The sequence below is a fragment of the Poecilia reticulata genome, chromosome 1 (genome assembly GCF_904066995.2).
Source record: "Poecilia reticulata chromosome 1, P_reticulata-male-v2, whole genome shotgun sequence".
Classification (NCBI taxonomy): domain Eukaryota; kingdom Metazoa; phylum Chordata; class Actinopteri; order Cyprinodontiformes; family Poeciliidae; genus Poecilia; species Poecilia reticulata.
Window position 1 is genome coordinate 22,878,260 of NC_088830.1, and position 23,171 is coordinate 22,901,430.

At 39.7% G+C, this 23,171-nt stretch overlaps 1 protein-coding gene across 3 annotated transcripts; it reads left to right on the forward strand.

Moving 5' to 3' along the window:
• The first annotated feature begins 465 nt into the window (after positions 1-465).
• On the forward strand, positions 466-14,735 carry septin3 (septin 3). 3 transcript variants are annotated; one of them, XM_017306494.2, is made up of 10 exons: positions 466-883; positions 4,785-5,192; positions 5,278-5,406; positions 7,302-7,383; positions 7,498-7,635; positions 8,118-8,235; positions 8,376-8,471; positions 9,626-9,722; positions 9,809-9,860; positions 10,085-14,735. In XM_017306494.2, the coding sequence occupies exons 1-10, from the start codon at positions 559-561 to the stop codon at positions 10,212-10,214; spliced, it is 1,575 nt and encodes a 524-aa protein (XP_017161983.1). In that variant the 5' UTR covers positions 466-558; the 3' UTR covers positions 10,215-14,735. The 3 variants fall into 3 exon arrangements, with proteins under 3 accessions (XP_017161983.1, XP_008414445.1, XP_008414438.1); XM_008416223.3 differs by lacking the exon at positions 466-883 and adding an exon at positions 1,127-1,241; XM_008416216.3 differs by lacking the exon at positions 466-883 and adding an exon at positions 2,319-2,516.
• The last annotated feature ends 8,436 nt before the right edge of the window (positions 14,736-23,171 follow it).

Here is a 23,171-nt window from a genome sequence, read left to right on the forward strand (position 1 = left end):
ATCAAGTCAAGGCTTCGAAGTAGGTTAACAGACTACAACCTCGGGAGCAATTACACACACACTTCTGAATGTACCACCTATGATCAATCATTTCAGAAAACAGATTGCAGTAAAAGGACAAAGCTGACCAAATCGTCCCTTTCTGCAGATTCTCAGATAAGTCTTAATTCAGACAAAAGTGAAACAAGAAGAAGACAACAATTTAATTTGGACACTGAAACAAGAGTAAAACCAGAAGCTTTGTCTCTAAACAGCAAGTCCTCTCAGAATCAAAGGTCTGCACCAAACCAGGCCCTGAGGCTTTCCACCCAGACGGATGTAAAGACTACGGTAAGCCGATCTGAGCGTCCATCACAGGATTTCAGCTGCCAGTCAAGCGACTTCGGTCAGATATCATTGATGTCTGGTAGTGCACAGAGATTAAATCAAGTTAAGACACAAATAGAGGCATCTCAGAGTCTGGGGATCCTCCAGTCTGCATATGATGAACCTCTTTACTCCCAGGATGGAGCCTTTTCAAATCCTGACGTCCAGGCTAAACACCCCTGGAATCAGGAGATGACTAAGCAATGTGAAAACCACAGAGAGATGAACTTCAGTCACGCAGTTCTGAATCAATTGGGTGTTTGCAAAACACCTGACCACAACGTGGGTCCAGAATACCCTTGGGCCCCATCCATGGCAGGACGCCCATTCAACAGAAACAGATCTGGTCACAACTCCAGGAGAGTCTCTGAGTGGCCACAGCAGATTGTTTACCAGCCTTCTGCAGAGACACAAGCTTGTCAACAAAAACACTCTGGCCCAGACAGAGCAATTATCACAGAGGATTCAGAAGACCCCTATTATGTCACCATGTACTACCCAGACTCAGTGTATGTAGGTGAGTGTAAACATGTCCACAAAACGCTAGAATGACTTTAACTCAGGTCAGTCTCATGGTGTTTCAGTTGCTGTTTTTATTTCATATAGGAGTCCACTAATATTGAACATGCGGGGGTTGGGGGCACAGGCGGGTGGGGTGGGCGAAGAGGATAGCAGAGGGTTGGAAGACGCTGCTCCTTATCAGCAGACGAACAGACAGGCTGAGTAAAGATGTGACCATGTTAGTTAACAGTTTCTGTCAAAGCAAAGAGAACTGGAAGCAGCACAGTTTTTCCACATGGGAACATAAACGCAGCAGAAACATGCAGAAACAATGGCGGCAGAGTGACGTAAGGAGAGCAACTGTGAGATAAAGTGTGAGTAGTGGGTGAAAAGAAAAGAGTTTTTACTTCTAAAGGCTTTCTGGGGGTGTTGATATAAACATGAGTTATTGGTGAAGTCTCTGATGATCGATCTCTCCATGAGATTTGCAATGTCTTCTTGAGGGGTTTTTGGTTAAATAAGACCAGTCAGACGTCATTCTGTGTGGAATCAGGATCCTATTGTGGACCTGGATGTGCTATGTCATGAAGTGCTTCACATTATTTTTAGACGACTTTTGGGGGGGAAAAAACAGCTCAGGGAGAATGTCTGGTGTAATTTTTTCATCCTCCCCTGAATTTATGATTTTGTTTCAATGCCTTGGTATTGGAAGGCAATACCAATACACACAAAACATTTAACATATTCTCTAAAAGCTTATATATCTTTACTTTTAAAATGATAATGTTTTGTGTAGTTGGAGGTGTGAATTTTTACTGTATTTTTAACTATAAATACGCCAAAGAAAAAAATTTAAACCCCCAGCTTGAAACACAACAACAGCTAGGGTTATTTGTTGAGCTTTCTCAAAGTAAACTTGCCAATTTTTTTTAAAACTTACATTTTAAATAGTTTAAAAACTTTTTATTTATAAATGCTGAAACTGACAAATCAATAACATTACTGTCATTCTAAATAAATAAAAGTAAAAATAAAAATCTTGGCTCTATACTCTATGTTGAACTTGAAAACATTTATGGGAACCCCCTGATGGTTTTCGGAGCAGCAGCTTAGTTCACTCATTTCTCAGTCCGGCTCTGCCTTTGAGTCTCTGGTATATGAGGTTATTTCTTTGTATTTGATTAACTTTAAAGTTAAACTGCGAACTTCTCAAAAAGTAGCAAGTGCAGATTTTTTTCTTGATTCTCACCTGTTTCATTTAAACTGCAAATATTCAGGATTATTGTGAATATTTAAAATAGTGTTATGATTCCAGATCTTTAGGGTACTTAGTCTTTTAATTATGCTACAGTCCAGATCTATAAATAGTGCGCATCAGTGTCAACAGACTGTTCTAAAAAAAAAAGAAGTCCCTTTGAGCCAAAGTTACTGTGCGCATGTGCACTGCATCTCCCCACTCCCTGTCCTCTTGTCGCCTTGGCAACAGACAAAGGGGGGCTCTCTTTCGGCCGGAGGGAAGAGAGAAAAGGTAGCATCGCTCGTCACATGACCCTTCCTGTTCTCGGTATCTCTGTGTTGAGTTTTTCGGAGCAGGTTTCGGACCCGGTGAGATCAGCTTCTCTTTGCGCGGCCGGACTGATCGGGGATCGGTGAGTGTGACGCTGCTGAGCAGACCGTGTTAGCAGCGGGCTAACGCAGCCCGCAGGACCGAGTGCAGAGACAATGGGGTTGGCAGGGCTGGGAGGGATGGAACTAACCTCGTGTTTTTATTCAGAACAAATGAAAATGGCAAATCTGCTCATATTTCGTTCCTAAAAAACACACAAAACATTTAACATATTCTCTAAAAGCTTATATATCTTTACTTTTAAAATGAGAGCTGTGGTTGTGTTAGCATCTTTCGTGTATGTGTCAGCCCTCGTGGACTGTGCTGAAATGTTTCTAACAATATGTCTCTGAGATGAGATTATGTGAAGGGAGCAGAGCTGCATGATGACCATTGGCTGGAGTAACTCAAAGTGACAGCCTCTGCTTTCCGCATCTGTGACTAAAGTGGCCCTGCCATAAGCACATCCAGAGAGCTCGGGTCATCATCAGCATCTCTGGCTCAGCATCAACAGGAAGGTTTCTGTATTTTTCTGCGGCCTGCTGCACCGAAAGGCTCGTTTCACAAAGCATGTTTTACCAAAACGTTGGATTGATTTGATGTTTCTGATGCAGTAGTGGTTTGCTCTTGTCCCAATAAGCTTCCACTGTGTTCTGTTGCAGTGTCCCGAAGCTCTAACATACATGACACAGATGTTTTCCTACACCTTGAACTTTTTTCACATTTTGTCAACGTTTGGTACAACTTCAAATCTTATTGAGCCCTCCTGAGCCAATGTCTTGTAGAGCCACCTTTTGCTACTTTGTTAGTGAATATTTTGCCCGTTTTTCTTTGTGAAATAGCTCAAGCTAAGTCAGAACAAAAGGATGATCTGAAAGGGGCTTAAGATTGAATTTTGCAGCAACAAACAGGCCAGGTGCGAAAGATTTGTTGAGATTTGTTGTTAGGTACGGTGAAGGAGTTGTGTTGCTGTGGGGTTCTCTTCTAAACACCCTGATAACCATCACATCATAAAGTGCTGAAGTATCAGGATGTTTTAAAACGACATGTGGTGGTTTTGTAACTGAGTCATCATTGGGTCTTTCAGCAGGACAACCATCCAGAAAACGTCCCACCAGATAAAAAATGGCCACCGCCGTCCCCAAACCAAAATGAAATAGAAAAGCTGGGACATGAAGAGAAGACAGCACCAAGGACTGTGGATGATCTAGATTTGTGCAAAGCAGAATGATCTTTATGTTTGCTGCATGCTGGGGAAAATACATAATGGTGACAAAGGGGATTTTTTATTGTAAGATTTTTACTAATGAAAAAATATACTTTAAGTAGAGAATGTTTTTTCTTAATTTTTTTTTAAAATTCAGTGTGAGAATATGTTACTGTTGGAGGTGAGCGATACAAACTTTGAATTTTATTGCAATAATTTATGCTACTATTGTGATTAAAATAAAAATTCTGATTAAAAAAACTACAATAATTTCCCTTAACGAAGTAATTTTTCTTTTACTTTGTATTCTGTTCTATTTTCCCCTTTACATATCAATATACAGGCTCACATCTTCTCTTTGCAGCAGCAAATCTCAAATCCCCTCCTCCAATTGGTAATCACACTTTACATGTCCGCTTGGCTTAAAACCAGAGCTCCGATGGTGGGGCAGTGATGTGCGGGTTTGTGGCTAATTCCTTTTGATTCTGATGTCTCTGCTCACTGAAATTAAATCGGTTAAACCTATAATAATTAGCAACTTGGAATCAAATGTGGCAGCAACAACACACCAGAGAAATACAGACGCAAAAATAATTGGAAAAACACTCCAGTTTTAAGACCTGGTTTCTGTTTTCCCCTTTTTTTATAACATTTGTAGAGGCAGAACTGTTGAGTTTGGCCCATTTCAGACAATCGAAACGACTCCACTTTTGTCTGTCCCTCTCTGACATAACCTCTTGCTCGTACGGTTGCCTTCTTCTGGTACCGTGTTTCATGTTGTTAGAAAACTGAAGTCAGATTTCTCCCTTTCCCCTTTGTTCTGAAAAACAATGTTTTCAGGGTCTCACTAAGAGGTAGGGGCTCTGCTTGCAAAATGCATCTTTATGAGATTTAAGTCTAGACTTTGAGTAGGCCACCCCAAAACCATCTTTTTTTATGCTTAGACATTCAAAAACAGACTGGCATGTCAGCTTGAAGCCAGTGGTGGCTGCAGCAGCTCATTTCTTCAATATAGAGCAAGTAAAAGGACAAGAAGCATTAGCTGCTCCACTGGCCTACTTCTCCATCATATTTTTTTATTTCTGTCTTTCTCCATCTCTCTAGACATGTCAGACATAGTTCCACCAGAGGTTAGACCCAAGCCTGCTGTCCCTGCCAAGCCCCCAAATGTGGGCGCTCCTTCCCCTTCTAGTCCCTTCCCACCCCAGGGCCCCGTTGTGGGAGCCGGTGGCATCGTTGTGCCCCCTCCAAGCGCTATTCCGGTTCCCATTGGAAGTCACGGCCCCAGCCACCCTGTCGGTCACAGCGTGGGTCACAGTGTGGGCCACAGTGTGGGCCACAGCGGTGGTCATGCTGGGGGTCATGCTCCAGTTCACAGTGTGGGTCACGGAGGCTCCCACAGCTCCGGAGGGGGCTCCACCCTGCTTGGCTACATTGGTATTGACACCATCATTGAGCAGATGAGAAAGAAGACCATGAAGACTGGCTTTGACTTCAACATCATGGTTGTTGGTACGTCACAATAGATTGTATTTCTCTTAGCTGATCCCCCGGTTTAAGTTTCTGCATTGTCTGACTTCCATTAACTCCCTCTCAGGTCCCAGCGGCCTTGGAAAGTCGACTCTGGTGAACACCTTATTCAAGTCCCAGGTGAGCAGGAAGAGTGCAGGATGGTCACGTGACGAAAAGATCCCCAAAACTGTAGAGATCAAGTCAGTGTCTCACGGTAAGTAAAGCGAGAAAGATCTTTATTTACATTCAGATTAAATGAACATATTTCAGCTCTGGAGCATAAAGGATGTGGCCTTCCTGAACCTTTTCAATGTTTGTCAAACTTACCAGGGTATTTTCCCAGAAGTTAAATGTTTCTTTCCAGAGCTTACAGAATACTTTGAACTTATATGCATTACGTTACCAAAATTTAATTTACCAGGGTTCTTCCCATGAACTTAGTTTACATGCCTGTGACAATGGGTGAATGACAGAACGTAGTGTAAAGCGCTTTGGGATCCTATGAACTTGATAAAGCGCTATACAAGTACAAGCCATTAATTAGACTATAGAATAACCATAGTCATATCTGCTGTGATCTAGAAGGAAGTGAATATACTGCTAGTAATATGGTGGCTGTCAAAGAGATCATGTGGAATATTAGTATAATATAATTATAATTATATTAGTATAATAATTATAATTATAAATAATTTTGTTCTGTCTCTGTAACAGAGAAGTTATTTTCTTGGACTGTACATTTATTTTAATTTCCCGTGCTAAGCTAACTACATACAGTATATTAAGTCAGCTGAATGTGAATGTTGTCCAGGTAATTAACTGTAGAGATCTGACTGATATTCATCCAGTTGGTGAGATAAATTGTAACAATGACGTAGGAGTGAGCTTCATCTTTGCTTTTGTGAAAAAAAAAAAGAAAAAAAGAAAAAGGTTTGACTTTGATTTCCAGCTCCTAATTAAACCTCAATTTCTCAAGAGCTTTAAATAAAAGGCTTTTACTTTTGGTAGTTTTAACCAACTATTACACCTTCTGTTTCTCTTTAAGCAGGATTATCTGTTACACCAAACTGTGATTTGATTGTGCATGTGTTCCACAAATTTTGCCAATGACATATACAAATGATATATATAGTCCAATGTTGGTCAGTATATCTTTTTTTAGATAAAATATACATTAATAAAATTGAACATTTGTTTAGTGGCACCATTACACAAAAAATAAAACCAGCGTTGCAACTTTATTAGATACTTTGCTCTCACTTCCCCCAAATCTTGTGGCCTTAATTTTGCCTCAAGGTCCTCTTACAGCTTCTGAACAAACCTGTGAGCCCCATGTTAGTTTTAAGCAGCAGCAAGTAAACACTTGAAAAGAAATTATGTAAAAGCAAAGCAAACCTGTTGGAATTTCTCCCGGCTAATTAGGCTAATGAGTAGTCACTCAGTAACCTTATAGGATATAAAAAGAAGCAACCCACAGAGGCTAGATTTCTCAGGAACAGACAGAGAGAGTTCATTACTGTAAGAAATGGTTCAATATTTTGTCTTTTTTATATACATTACACCTGTGGACTTGTTTGTTTATTCGCTGAGGATCACTTTGCTATCAGAAACCCCGATTTCAGCTCAGTGTTTGGACAGATGGCCTCACAGTTATGCCAAGCAAAATTTGATACGCTGCAGAAATAATACATGAATCACTGACTGCATGCTGCCCAGTCCGTGCAGGACTGAAGAGACCCCCGATCCTGTCACTAGCCAATGTCTTTGGGCTGCGGGACATATGAATAACTGCATTAGTTACTAATTTACCTGCAAAATATGGTCCTCTGTTTAGCACTATCAGCTTGAAGTCATCAAACTGCACTACTTGTGGTTGATTTGAGTCATTTTTTTAATGAAGCTCAAACTAAACTCACCCACAATCCAAGGTGTAAGTGAGGCAGTTTCCACTTTTTTAAACCTAATTTGTATATTTTCTTTCACAACAGATACACTGATTAGAGATTTGAGCCTGATTTAGAGTCTCGATCTGTTTCTACCCTATTTTTTGGCATTAGGACCACACTATCTGCTTTAAAACCATTTTTGTCTTTGCGTTTGTTGTTGCAGTGATTGAAGAGGGTGGAGTCAAGATGAAGCTGACGGTTGTTGACACTCCCGGCTTTGGAGACCAAATCAACAATGACAACTGGTAGGTTTTCCGGCTAACCCACCTAGTTATTGTCCTGTCTTATAGTTCTCTCTTTGTAAAACTGAACGTCTGGGATCCGGAGCGCTGCAGCGTCATGCTTTTTGTGTCCCGCAGCTGGGAGCCCATTTCTAAGTACATCAATGAGCAGTTTGAGAAGTTCTTGAAAGAAGAGGTGAACATTACCAGAAAGAAGCGAATCCCCGACACCAGAGTGCACTGCTGCGTCTACTTTATTCCCCCAACTGGACACTCGTAAGTAAAATTGATGTTTTAACACAAAAATCCTTCGTGCAGACCGGAAACTGCCTCGATGCGATGCTCTTGTCTTTCCTTTGAGCACCTCGCAATTAGCTGCTGCTGACAGCTGTGAAATTACTCCTTAATGCATAAATGACCATTCAGTCTTTTGTATGTCTCTGCCAGTTTGTCTCATCGTTTTCAGTCGGAATAATTAAGATCAACTGGAAGTTTTTTTAAACATTCAGATAAGAGTTGAACATTTAACCTTTGTCCAGTGAATCTTCAACAACTTTCACACTCTTTGAGTAATTCCTAAACAGAGAAAAGCTAATGAGATGTGTGACGTGTTACAGATATTTCTGTGTCCCATGTTGGCTCTGCCTGTCTTTCTTTTCTTTTCTCTTTTTTTTTTTTTTTTTTTTGGCGGGATGAGCTGTCTTGAAACTCTTTGTCGCATTAACGCGGCTTTTATTCTCTCTCAACATCTGCTCCAGTCTTCGACAACTGGATGTCGAGTTCATGAAGCGCCTGAGTCACTCAGTGAACATCATTCCAGTGATCGCAAAGTCTGACACAATGACTGTCGAGGAGCGACAAGAGTTCAAACAGCGTGTGAGTGCGATCGGTACAGCTGCCGCAACATCTGTTCGACAGGGAAGAGAACTCATTTGATCGCAGATGTTTTCATCTGTGAGCAACTCTGACCCCACGGCTTCTCCTAATTGTTCAAATTGTCTTCGCTGGTGCTGCAGGTTAGGAAGGAGCTGGAAATGAACGGGATTGAGTTTTACCCGCAGAAAGAGTTTGATGATGACATAGAGGACAAGAGTGACAACGACAAGATCAGGGTACGTGCTCGCGATTTCTTTCTTTCTGTCTTTTCCATCTGATCCCAGTGACTACAGATGCACCGGTCACCGGGGTTTTTGTGGTTAATTTGTGATTCTTTTTGTTTTGAATTGGCCTGCCTATATCTGCTCTGATTTACTTTAGTGCTGCAGCTATTTTAGTAATCAATTATTCTATCGATTAATCAGATTGAAAGAAATAGGCGCCTTTGCAGAGTTTTTTTTAACCACTTAAGCCTTTGTTATGCAGTATTAGAAATATATTAAAATATTCAAATTCAATTCCTACTTTAAATAACAAAACAAACAATTTACTGCTTAAAATAACATTCCGTTAGTATATGCTTGATCATTTGTAACAGAGGATGCATCTGTAACTAAAAAAACCCACTGTGATGTGAAGTGATTTCCTTTTTAGCACCTTGAGCTGTGTGTGAGGAAGATGAAGGTCTTTGTGTAATGAACAAATCTAATCCTTAGTGCATAAAGGACTGGAGATGAAACACTTTCCTTGGCATCTTCCTGCATTAAACAAATGCTCACAGTCAAACCTAACAGAATGATTATTAATTATTTATATGGGGAACATGCAAAGCCACAGTGTGAGAGGGAACGTAGTCTTAAAGCAGGATTGTTATAATATTTAACAGAAAGGCAAGATGATAAGAGTGTAAGGCTTTACTTTAGTAGCTTATATGAGTAATTTGTACAGTTGGCTTTAGTGGCTGTGATCAGCAGTTTCTGTGTCAGTTTCCTTGACTATGAGGATCCTCACTTTAACTATGACTGCCAACATTTCCAAATCCGCCACATTCCCTGACAGACAGAAGATGAAAGCTCAAAAAGATGAAAAGAGATTTCCTTTAAATGCGCCTCAATAAGTATTGAAACTTCTTGTGATATTTATATTTGAAACACCTCTGATAGTGAAAACAGCTAACTTTCACACTGAAGAGTGTTGTTATTGCCAGTACGAGGCCTTCACTGAACATGAGTGGATTTTTCAGCTTCTCAGCCCAAGTCAAGCTCCAAATTTCATGATTTTGTTCACAGTTTCTTCCCGCTTTTTGTTGGAGTTTGAGGCAGAGGAATATCTTTGCTCACTTGTTCCAACTCATGAACCTTAGTCAGTGTGGAAATCTGTCTGCCTGTAGGAAATGATGCCCTTTGCTGTGGTGGGAAGTGATAAAGAATACCAAGTGAACGGGAAGCGAGTCCTGGGGAGGAAGACGCCGTGGGGAATCATAGAAGGTGGGCGTCGTTGGTGACGTTTTGGTGTTTCTGCCACACAAACAATGAGGATGTTCGTTTCAATCTGTTTCTTCTTTTTGTCTCAGTTGAAAATCCGAACCATTGTGAGTTTGCTCAGCTGAGAGATTTCCTGATCAGGTACGTAGGTTCAAATCCTGACACTGGGTCTTTCTGCATGGAGTTTCCATTATCTCCCTGTGCATGTGTGGGTCCTCTCTGGGCACTCCAGTTTTCTCTTACAGTCCAAAAATTGTTAGGTGAACTGCTCACTTTTAAGTATTTGTAGGAGTGTTTGTTTATTTCCATGGTATTGAAACTGACTACAGAGCTGTCTTCTGAGTTTTCCCTCATCGTTTCTCCAGGTCCCACCTCCAGGATTTGAAGGAGGTCACTCACAACATTCACTACGAGACGTACCGTGCCAAGAGACTGAACGACAACGGAGGTCTGCACCCCATCACTTCAAATGACACCCAGGAAAGCAACCTGTAGTCAGGCAGTGAAAGAATCGATCAGGATGAAAACAGTGCAATGAAGCTCATATAGGAGTCTATAAGAAAATGTATGATTTTCACCCCCAGCTTTGCTGCATGAGTGAAATAACTGTTATCAGTCTGTAAAACTTGGTGTCAACTCTGTTTGCCTCCCTCTCCGTGTTAAACCCATCCAACATATGCGCATCTTTTCCCCTAAGGGACACCATCTGATGAGGGTTTAATGGAAAATCGGTGATATGCCTCAGCCAAGATAAAACATGATTACATTACATCTCCGACTTGTGCATAGCAGCTGGCTTTAGGAGCTGCTTGCTGCTGCTCTCCCCTCTCTTCTATGGGGTATTTGCAGATGTCTGTTTACAAATGAATTGCAATAACTCCTAAAGAGAGTCAGCAGTTCACATTCTGTCAACATGTAATAACAAGCATATCATATCAAGCTGAGCTCAGACTACAACTCTGAAGCCTTTTTCCCCCTGAATAGTTAGACACAGCATTTAACACAAACTAATGTGATCTCCAGCCGAATTTATTTTCTCCAGCACATTCACGATCCGCGTTACCTGACCTTTACTTTGCATCCATTCCTCGTTTAAGTTTTTACGCAACAACGTGAGCGATTACGGCTGAAATTGGCTCATTCTTGAGGGGGTTTGTAGTTTACTTTTTTGTCACTTTTCTTTAATGTTGTGTTCAATGACAGCAACAAAAATGTTGAATTTTGAGTTTATGTGTGGAGAGCAACTTATAAGAGAATAATGAGTCCGATTTTCAAGTCTGGGTGTAAAACACTATACTGTCAATGCTTTCTGACTTTAAATGTAATATGTAAGTTCTGATTATAATTTAACATTACGTAGTACAACAGAGGCAGCAGGATATGAAGTCAAACTGTGGCTGGCATGCGGATAGGAAGCAGAGATGCAGCAGTTAATCAGCCAGAGACCCAAAGTGGATAATTTTCCCCATTGATCGGCTTTGATCAGCTAAGAACTCCCACCAAACATAATGAAATTTGATGCTCTTTAATCAGACTTTGATGGTTATTATTTTGCAGGTTCTTTTTTGATTGATTCAAAATTGCTTCAAAACATCTGACTGGGTGAAAATCTGAATCTGCGGGTCAAATCCAAAAGTGTTCAGAATTGGTAATGATTTGAAAAGGCCTGATTAATGCATCTCTGCTTAGATGACATTTCGTCTGCTTCAAAAAGGATTATTTCTACCTGGAAATTTGCACTGAAATAGATTTTTTTGAATGGGTGACCAAAAATCACCATACTATTGTCCGTTTTTTTTTGTTTTTTTTTTCCCCCATTTCTTGGCTGCAAAGACCGAAACATACGCTGTCGAGCATTAGAAGTTGAAATAATAAGAAATCTTTTGTTTTATGGTTTACTTACGTAAAACCAATTACGGTGAGACATAGTGCCATTTTAAATGAACTTTTTTTTATCCGTTTTTAAAAATCTTATAAGGTGCCACATTAAGAAGTGTACAATTAACTAATAGAGATTCTAGAATTGTATCTGATTTTCTGTGCAGCGGGGAGTAACGAGCCAGCTCTGCTAAAGATTAAAATTCTCTGCAGCTGCTGCTTGAATACACAAAAGATCCCTGTGGCTTTGTTGTCAGAAGGTCCTAACAAACCTAACAAGCTGTGCTGTCTTCTTCAATTACCAACTCCAGTAAAGAAACATTTCTGTAATATTCCCTCACCCGGCTCAGTTCAACCTTTTTTAAATTGGAGACAGCAGCGGTTTTATCCACTTTATATTACAGCAGATGAGGACTTAGGTTTAAATGGGAATGATCCAGCTGAACTCTTGCATGGGCTTCGTGTGCTCCTGCAATGACACCTTGAGTATGTTTAACTAGATGATCATAGATTCAGATGGATTTTTAGTAATTGTGAATATTTTTACACTTAAACAGATGACAAGCTTTTAGATTAATTCAGTATATATTCATATATAGGACATAGCATTTGAAAGACACTAATCTCTGCACTAAGGTTTTCTTTTAATCACATGCTCTGACTTTACAAAAAAAAAAAAAACATTTTCCAGTTTTGTCACCAGTGTGTTATCTTTGCATGGCCGAAATCTGAGCAGGATTTTTAAAAGATATCTGCAAAATAAACTGGTATGTGGTCTGTTTACTAAGCGTGAGAACAGAGCTAAAAAAATGTGTACTGCCAGTTTCAAATTAAATTCCACATGCTCACCACTTGGTGGCAGCACTACGCAACATTAAGACAGGATCAAAAAAGACTTCAGTTGCTCTGACTTTTTTTTTTTTTTTCCTAAAAAGGTTTACAGAGTTTGCCAACATCTCTCATCGTGTCAGGTTTATGAAAAACTTTAATGTTAAATACTCAAATTATGTGCACTGAATTAAGCGAGCTGTAAACGTGTTTACCGGGTTTTCTTCAAGACTTAAGCATTTATAAATGTTCCGCCATGTACAGTCATGGCCAAAAGTTTTGAGAATGACACAAATATTAGATTTTCACATGATCTGCTGCCCTCTGGTTTTCATGTGTGTATGTCAGATGTTTTCATCACATACAGAAATACAATTGCAATCATATCATGAGTAACAAAAGCTTTTTTTGACAGTTAGAATGAGTTAATGCAGCAAGTCAATATTTGCAGTGTTGACCCCTCTTCTTCAGGACCTCTGCAATTCTCCCTGGCATGCTCTCAATCAACTTCTGGACCAAATCCTGACTGATAGCAGTCCATTCTTGCACAATCAATGCTTGCATTTTGTCAGAATTCCTAAGTTTTTGTTTGTCCACCCGTCTCTTGATGATTGACCACAAGTTTTCAATGGGATTAAGATCTGGGGGAGTTTCCAGGCCATGGACCCAAAATCTCTATGTTTTGTTCCCTGATCCAGTTAGTTATCACCTTTGCTTTATGGCAAGGTGCTCCATCATGCTGGAAAAAGCATTGTTCATCACCAAACTGCTCTTGGACGGTTGGGAGAAGTTGCTCTCGGAGGACATTCTGGTACCATTCTTTATTCATGGCTGTATTTTTAGACAAGACTGTGAGAGAGCCGACTTCCTTGGCTGAGAAGCAACCCCACACATGAATAGTTTCAGGATGCTTTACAGTTGGCATGAGACAAGACTGGTGGTAGCACTCACCTCGTCTTCTCCGAACAAGCCGTTTTCCAGATGTCCCAAACAATTGGGAAGGGGATTCATCAGAGAAAATGACTTTACCCCAGTTCTCAGCAGTCCACTCCCTGTACCTTTAGCAGAATATCAGTCTGTCCCTGATGTTTTTCCTGGAGAGAAGTGGCTTCTTTGCTGCCCTCCTTGAGACCAGGGCTTGCTCCAAGAGTCTCCGCCTCACAGTGCGTGCAGATGCACTCACACCTGCCTGCTGCCATTCCTGAGCAAGCTCTGCACTGCTAGTAGCCCGATCCCGCAGCTGAAACACTTTTAAGAGACGGTCCTGGCGCTTGCTGGTCTTTCTTGGGCGTCCTGGAGCCTTTTTGGCAACAATGGAACCTCTCTCCTTGAAGTTCTTGATGATGCGATAGATTGCTGGCTGAGGTGCAATCTTTCTAGCTGCGATACTCTTCCCTGTTAGGCCATTTTTGTGCAGTGCAATGATGACTGCATGTGTTTCTTTAGAGATAACCATGGTTCACAGAAGAGAAACAATGATGCCAAGCACCAGCCTCTTTTTAAAGTGTCCAGTGGTGTCATTCTTACTTAATCATGACAGATTGATCTCCAGCCCTGTCCTCATCAACACTCACACCTGTGTTAATGGAGCAATCACTGAAATGATGTTAGCTGGTACTTTTAAGGCAGGGCTGCAATAAAGTTGAAATGTGTTTTGGGGGATGAAGTTCATTTTCTAGGCAAATATTGACTTTGCAATTAATTGCTGTTAAGCTGATCACTCTTTATAACATTCTGGAGTATATGCAAATTACCATTATAAAAACTGAAGCAGTAGACTTTGTAAAAATTAACATTTGAATCATTCTCAAAACTTTTGGCCATGACTGTACAGTTTGCTGTGGAGAGCAAATATGCCAAAACGAAATGTTGTAATCCTTCAGTAAATCATTCATCATTAATATAAACAGTCACTTGTGTGGGTGTGACGTTGGGCAAAATGGTCATAGTTGTGAATTTTAGTGCAATCCAAGGTCTAAAAGCAGAGATGTGTGGTATTGTGTTTGTTTGTGCATGCTTGTGTCTGTACAGCCAGTCAGTTCTCACGTCACTATCATTAACTGAATATTTCTGGATGTGTGGTTTGTGCATTGAACTGGTGTGTCACGGGGTTGCCCTCTGAACTCCTGTTACTCCTTTCAGTCAGTATAACTTCAACATGGTCACTTCATTATTGACAACTTTCTTGCAAAGTTGACATGACACATTTATAGCATCATTTCCAGTGTTATTTGGCAGTATTTATACATTGGTGTCTTATCATTGTAATTTATTCTTTTATTTAATAAATGCACTTCTTCATGTTTTTAATTTTTGTCTCCTAATTTGTTGATTTATCTTGAATATGTTTGTATTTGACCTCCAGAGTGGGAAACATCATCAAGCACAAGTTGGGATGTTATCCCACTGAATTTTAAATAGCATACAGAATAATTAAACTGCATGTTCAGACTCAGTCAGTGAATTAGAATATTAAAAAGCCAATTTATTTTAGGAACTTTAAACACATTGAAATCCATTATTAGATAGATTTGAAAGGCTTTATTTCTGTTTTGATGATTTTGTGCTTACATATAATGAAAACATGACATAAGAATATTACATCACACCATTAAGAAAATCCTTCATATCAGATTCACAGCCATTTTTGGGGTGGAAGCACCTCAAAATAAAGTGGAGTTTCTTTTCTGTCAAATCTCAGAGAGTTAAACATCCTTTGATTCTTGAATATCTTGAAATGTTTCAGAGCATGTTCAGGTGAAACGTCAAGCTGAATCTGGAGCAGTTAAGAAGTTTATTCCTTGAACGTGAAAACACCAGGGCATTAATCAAGGTTATTTAGAGAAAACCTACTCAAGACTGAAACAAGTGTCTTTTATTTAAAGCAAACTCCTGAAAGCTTTGGTAATCGTCTCGAAACAGAGAACCAATAATGTCATATTTCCTTGTTACTGAGGTCATCCCTTTCACGTGTAGCTCAATGAACCATTCCCGATGTTTGACGTTGCAAACATAGACTCCTTCAGAACAATGTCTCAGTGTCTAGTCATCATAACATCAGAGACTGATCCTCCTTTGGGGCCTTTTATCTGCTCAGCCTGACTGCAGCACGGCTTCATTCAGAGGTCAAGATCAGTTTGTTTCAAGTTTATGTTCCATTACAGTGTTGAGTCATTACATGGCTGTGAAAACCATTTTCTCCCTCACGGATTTCTTCTGGTTTTGCTTTTTTGTCACAGTTAATTGTTTCAGACCATCAAACACTTTTTGATATCAAACAGAGATAACCTAAGTAAATACAAAATGTAGAATTAAAATCAGAAATTTGTGCTTTAGAGTTGGAAAAAGCTATCCAAAACAATCTCTGTTAAATCAGAAATGACCATACCCACATTTTTGGAAGGGTGAGATTCATTTTACAGCTAACTTCCAGGCTTGACCACTGTCATACAGTAATCCTTATGATTGCTGTTATACAGAAATGATTACTGTAATTACTGTCATACTGTAAAATCAAGGATTCTCTTAAAGGAGCAAGATTATGTATTTTCCTGACTATTTGACTGCCGTTTTATAGTACAATCAAGTAACTACGTCAGTTGTTATAAAAATACTGTATATATCAAACCTTTCAAAATAATTTTGACTTTTCAATTTGACGCCTTGAAACTGGGCCTCTGTGTCTTTAAGAAGCTCCTTAAAGACTCCACATTCTACATTTCAGCAATTCATTACAGCATTTCTCTGTTAAGACATTTACAAACATTCTTTTAATTTTCTTTCAGTGTGGGACTGAATAATAGTTCATATAATAAGAATTTCTGCAGATGCACAGTTCCGCCAGGAGTTTGCTAATTGTTTCTGCTGCTAGACTGGATCATAACACAGCCTCTTTAAACAGAACCTTACTGAGAACATGAAGGAGGCAAAAAAGATGGCAAAAAGAATCACATCATGATTCTTTTTGCCCGCGGATCGGGGCGGATCTGCTCCGATCCGCAGAATTTCAAGAACAGATGACAAACGAGTTCTTTGTCATCCATCAGTATAAAAAGAGTCACGAAGTGGCTTCAAGACTTGAGCAAACCACAGTGAGAACTTTCATCTGCAAATGGACATAATATGGAACAGTGGTCAATCTTCCCAAGAGTGGCAACAAAACCTACCCCAGGAGTGCATCACAGATTCACGCAGGAGGTTACCATAAAACTGAAAACAACATGTAAAACAGAACAGAACATTAACCCTTTGGTGAACCAGCTAGTTTAAAGGGTAGAGGACTAACAAGACATTGAAGAGGTGCTCTGCATTATTGGCTGAATTCTGGCAGTGCTGGTGTGAAGAAAAAGTGTGAACTTACATTGGCGCCAGTGCATGGAGTGATACAGTGCAGTCAAGTGGAGAGACTTAAATTAAGGTTTACCAACAAATTTCTTCATGCGCACGTACAGCCCCCTGCTGGTCAAAGTAAGTTCAACAGCCAGACGCAGTCAGTAGGACACTCAGGAGACTATGCTGCAATAGTGCAGCCATCAAAAACAATAAAGACAATCAAAAAGACAGTGAACAAGTTTAACTTAATGGCACCGTGTTTGACTGGATCATGTTTCTGAAATACTCTGTTTTACTCAAAATATAAATACACGCATTATATCCTTGGTCCAAGCCTTGTCTTGAGGATCACCTGGGTGATTTTTGAGATATGAGCTTAGAAGTAGCATTTTGGATGGAGCTGTGCAATGAATACAGTTTCCCTCCAGTGTCTTTCTTAGTTGCATTGAAAACTATGTTTGAGAGGAGAGTTTTCCTTCCTGCCAACCTGTATTTTAACTCCAGCTGCCCGAGGAGTCCCATTGGGCGAATAACCTGCAGTTTTGCACACACACCACAGTTATCAGTCTGCTTGTTGCCTGCTTAACCTTAACTCTTTCTTTCAGAAAATGTCTACAATCCATCTGCAATTAAAAGACCTTCAACACTCATTAAATGTACACTCAAGTATTTGCACTTCTGAGTTTCTTTGGTTCCCTGTCTGATCCTATGTACTGCTGGTCTCCTGTTGTATCTCTGTTCTCGTTTGATTGTCTTTAGTTTTTTTTTCTTTTTGCCTTCTTGTGTTTGGAGCTTTGTTTGCTATGTTGGTTACTAAAGCTTTCTGCATCATACCTGCTTGCTTTCTGTCTTCTTTGGGTCATTCACAATTTATAAAAAAGATGGAATTGCATTTAGAGTTTAGAGCTGTTCTGGTTGACAGAAATGTTCTTTCTTTAAGCCCTGCCCTGAGTAGCGGTTCGCTTGAACCTGAGGAGAACTCCTCCCTAACTCATCACCCTGAAATTGCTGTCTGCAGACAACTTTGACGCACCTGATTTAAGCTGGTGAGTAATTGGCAGTGGTTCCTCTGCAAAACAAGATTACAAGCTGTTGAGGTAATTCCTTTCTTTGAGAGTCTTTGGAGAAGGGAAATGTCTAAAATATGCAGTGTGTGCTCCAGAGAGCAAGAATAGGAAACACTACATAAATTGTTGGAATGTCCAATTTGATCAGATAAGTGAATAGGTCACCTCATACTTTGAAACAGTAACTTTATATTGTTACTCGGCGCCTTGGGTTGTGGGGCTAGTTTTGTACAGTTACACAGCACATTGAAATTGACTTGTTTTTAGAATCATTTTATTCTGTAGCAGTGCGTGATTTAACTTTTCGTTTTTGATCAGTCAGTATTTTATCAGACAGCAGTCAGCACAGCATGAATTTAGAAGCAGGGGGGGTTTCCTGAGAGACAAGCTAAGCTAAAAGCTATTCAAACGCCATTATACCCAGTTCTTTACCACCATAAAGAACTTTAAACGTCAATTTTGGCCAATTCAAGTGAATGCATAGTTGATTTTTATTACCTTGGGATTCTTTTAAATATTTGCTTTCACGTTGGTAGAACAGTAACCATGAATCACCTGTTTTGCTATGTTCTATGGTTTGGAGGTAGCTGAAACGACTGTGGATCAGAGGGAAGAGTAATAATCTAGCAGTCTGAAAGTTGGAGAGTGAATTCCAACTTTCTCCTAACAAATGTTGATTTGTCCCTGGCAAAGGTATTTAACCCCAAGTTGCCTACTGGTTTGTACATCAGTTGCACGCAGTGGTGTAGCAAGTTTTTCAAAGTTGCGGGATATGTGAATTGACTGGGAAGGGATTGTCTCTAAAAGTTGCAACCCACTTAAAGTCATATTCAGTCATGTTGCTTCTGAAAGTTGATCATCTGCTTCAAATGATGAAAAAATTTTGCTTTAGCGCCCAAAACACGACTGACGATCCACCTTGACCTTATATTTGATGGAATGCAGGCATGCACAGCTCTGTATTTCTTGCCTGTCTTCTCAAAATGTCTGTTGGACAAAAGCCCTATTGTTCCTTGAAGCTCCCTCCAACAAACCTGTTTCTTATTCACAGGGGTGAAAGTAGTTTTAAATTCTTGGGGGTACTATGACAAATAGTACCCCCAAGAATTTTATATATATATATATATATATATATATATATATATATATATATATATATATATATAGCTTCTTTGTGTGCTTTGGAGTTTCTGTGCTGATTAATTTTTTTGTGAAGCGATAAAAGTTGTGTAGCTTTTGAATTGCTACAAAATAAAGCTGTATTTCCTCCTTCAGCCCACTGGCTGCAATGTTGACACCTTGAGATGCCATGAGACCTAAATTCTGAACATTATGGCATGGAGTGCATCCCAGTTTTCCATGTCTGTCATATAACCATTCATTTAACTTTTAAACTGTTTATATTGATCCTGTGTCCAGACAGAGGGATAATCAGTAGCTCAGCATCATGACCTGTTTTTCTGAAGATCCTGCAGCTTCCACATCTCTTCCTAACATGATGCTTCCTTATCCTGACTCTCAAACTGATAGGAGGAACCACAGAGCTCTGTTAGGTTAAAGCTCATCTTCTGAAGTTGGGATATTTTTCCTCCAACAGGTTCCAGAGGAATCACCTCAAACCAGATGTTGGACTGGATTTTATTTCACTGTCATTTGTGAATGAGTCTCATTTTCAACAGTGGAGCTATAAAGGTTGAAAAAGGTTATCATTAAATCTCACCAACTGATGTTGGTGAGATTATGTAGTGTATTTCCACTACATAAGAGGCAAAGAAAAATTGTTTGATAAAGGAAAAACCTCTCTCTGAGCCCGACAGCAAACTATTTTTTATATTAGGCAATTAATTTAATTTCACATAATTGTCGCGGTAGAAGCCATTTGTTTGTCAAATACTTAATGAAAAATATATACCGTGTTTGATTTTTGTTGTAAATGACGTATATTCACAAAGAACGAGATAATTAGTCCAAGTTTGTGTTTATTGAACGTTCAGAAACTACAGCGGCTGTGATGCGTCAAGACAAAGGTAAACAAAAGTAAAACAACCTGAACATGTGATCAACTCAAAACCACTCGCACATTTTTACTCTCCGTCTCTCTCTGTCATTTAAGCATATCCGTTGCCATGGCAACTGCCTGCGCTCCACAAGCCGACCAGAGATTACGTTAAAAACATAACGTTCAGGCCGTTACGATATTAGGTTTGCAGGCTTGATATTTATTTTGCGATCATTAATAAGCGCTCCCTTAACACAGCGGTGGTTGATTAGTTAATTTTAAACTCCTGCTCTGCTAGGTAATGGAGCAGAAACGCACAGAACTGCGCAACACCTTGTTGAAACAATAATCACTGAGATTATTATTGTTGTTGGGTCATTAATTTGAACACGTTTTGTTGATTTTTGTTGCTCTTTAATAAAGTTACGAACGTTTGAAGCCAGCCAGAGGAGGACGTGCTGCTCTCAGCGTCCTGGCGACGTTCAGTTTGTCTCCTAATGCAGAGATCGACTCAAAACCTTCCGCGATCGACGTGTTGCGCCCCTGCTCTAGCACAGCACGAACAGTTCAGAAACAATATGAAATGAGTAAAAAGCTATTTATTAACTGATTAAGTCTTGTTTTAGATTGTTCTTGAAAAACGAATCAGTCACGGCTGATTAGTGGGTGAACTCACGGCTGCACATATTTTATTTAATTTTTTACAGCAGACAGCCGCTCCCCTCTCTTGCAGGTACTGCGTACCACCGCTAAATCTTTTAGGGGTACGCAGTACCGTGCCGTACCCCCTTACTTTCACCCCTGCTTATTCGGTGATTCAGAGAATAAAACACTACACACTAGCAGGCTATTTAAAACTGGAGGAGTCTGCGGGCTAAGTCAGTGAGAGTCCTAGTTCCATGCAAGTGAGATTAAACCAGCGTTCAGTTACCAGATTTCTTGCAGACTGTTGTCAAAACGGTGAAACTTTGATAATGAATGCGGACCACGACAGATGGTTCTGGTTCTACTTTGGTGGTACTTTTCCTTTGACGTGCTGGTTGTGTGGCTGAGTTCTGTTTGGACCAATTGATGTAAGAGTTCTCACTTTAGCACATCTTGATCTTGACAAAAATAGTTTTTACTTTCGCTTACACTGCTTGCAGAAGCACTATTGGTTCTATAAGCAGTTAGACAAATTATGATCAAGTATCTGTAGGGATTTTTATTACAGTTGTAAGATATAGTCACCTGTGTGGTAGACGGTTAATGGACTGACTTCCTACTGTCCTTTCAGCTGCTGACTGGTGAAGAGTTGCACCAATCCCTCCAATATCACTTACAGGATTAAACGGTTATGTAAATACTGCTCATGTTTCTTCAGAGCAGAAGTAATATCAGCGTTCCCTTTTGGTTGATTCACTCGGTACAACATGTAGGATATTGGATATCATCCCCTCTTGTAACCTAGTTGACGACACCTTTAATCACGTTTTTAGGCAAATGACGTGTGATGACGGGTGCCAGGCTACAGATTAAGGTGATGGTAAGGAGTGCTTCTGACCTCAAAGACTTGAAGTTCATCACCAAAGACAAATGATCAAAATGCCAGTGAAAAACTTGGTCAGGAAATACAATGAGGGTTTCATTGCTGCAATGCATGTAAATATTTTTTTCACTAATTACTGAGAAGAACATAACAAATTTTCAATAACATTGTTAATTTGAATATAAATAGAATAATTCAGAGTGGGTATTCCTTTGTCATTTTATTATATTTTCTGAGATGCCTCTTTTCCAGTCATAAATAGCTTCTTAGTTGGATGAATAATGTTAAATCTATATTTGCTAGGAGTGTGAATAATTTTGGGCTTAACTGTATATCAGTTCTCAATATTCACATTTCTCAGTTTTTATTTGCACATCTTTGAAAATGCTATGCTTCTTAAAGATTCGGACAAACCTCATCTGCAATGACATTCACTTGTCAAATGGTGGCACTGCAAGTCATTCTAGGTTAAATTGATCTGCTCTTTTTAAACAAAACTGAAAAAAGCTAATCTGTTCCTTTTCTTTCCCCCACTGTATCCTCACAAGATGGTGGGAAGCTGGTACTTCTCTTCAGTGATCAGAGGGTAAAACTGAGGGTACGCAGGACTCCAGTTTATAAGTAGAGCTAGCAGGTCAATCGCGTATGCATACATTTACTCCTAAAAGGAAATTATAGCGCTGAAATAACCCAGCATACCAGTTTATGAGGAAACAAGAGAAAACATAAAACCTCCACACAGAGAGGCCCCAGGGGGGATTCAAATCCAGGACCTTCATGCTATATGGCAACAGTGCTAACAACTGTGCCAGTATGCAACCAAATCAACAAGGAACAAACAAAAAACATTCCTGTAGGTGGAAATGTGCAACCTATGCAGTTTTTATTCAGTTTTTCACTTTCTGGACCAGTTTATGTTTAAGGTTGGGGGATGGAAGGTGGATGTTGGCGTATGCTCCTATAATAGAGGCAAGGTATGGTTAACTGGTATGCATCTGTATCAGATTATCCCAGTATGAAACCATGCATGATTCTGCACGGCAGGAGAAAGCTTAGTCTGTTAGACAGTTTGAACAGCACTTCCTTCTAACAAATGACTATGCCTCCTTTGTAGATATTGGATGCAACGTTGTAAAATGGAGGCCATCGGACTTCTTGGATGCGCTATGCAAAAATAAATGAACAGATGTGTTTTTGTAAGTTTCAGGTTCTTCAATGTAATGCTAGACAAGGTAAACAATTATGTGGTGTAATTGCCCGTTATTCATTAGTAACTGGCACATTTAAAAAAAACATGAAAGGGACCACAGTATTTTAGGCAGACTTTCATTACTTGCAAACCTGTGAAACAAAAACTTTGGGAAAAGGCTTTCCAAGAAGAAATGAGCAGGATAACAAGTTAATCTGGGTATATGTGGTCTATAAAGACAGATTTCATCTCAAGTGATTGTCTTTGTGTTTTGCCACAGTAATACATTTACAAAATGAAAATGTTATTACAATCACTGGCCTACGTATTCAGTTTATTTGGGACCGTACCTTGAATCAGATGCGAAAGGTAAATATTGTATTGTAGGCAAGGCATAAGTGGTGTAAGGTGAAACCAAGGGAAGATTTTCACTGCTAAAACCTCTGGGTCGTTTGGTCAAAAAACCAAAAAAACAAAAACAAAAGAAACCCCAAAAAACATTAGTCAAACAAAATGACTCCCAGTGAATGATCTGTTAGCGTAGTGGTACCCAAAGTTTCAAGTGCCAATGCATGTTTTAGTTATTTCCTTAAACAAACATGAAGGTTCGTTAGCAGGCCTCTGTAGAAGT

Coding starts and splice junctions, on each gene's coding strand:
- septin3 (XM_017306494.2), top strand. CDS start 559: ATGACTAAGCAATGTGAAAACCACAGAGAGATGAACTTCAGTCACGCA. Junction 9,723..9,808: donor GCCGTGGGGAATCATAGAAG/GTGGGCGTCGTT, acceptor TTTTTGTCTCAG/TTGAAAATCCGAACCATTGT. Junction 9,861..10,084: donor CTGAGAGATTTCCTGATCAG/GTACGTAGGTTC, acceptor TCGTTTCTCCAG/GTCCCACCTCCAGGATTTGA.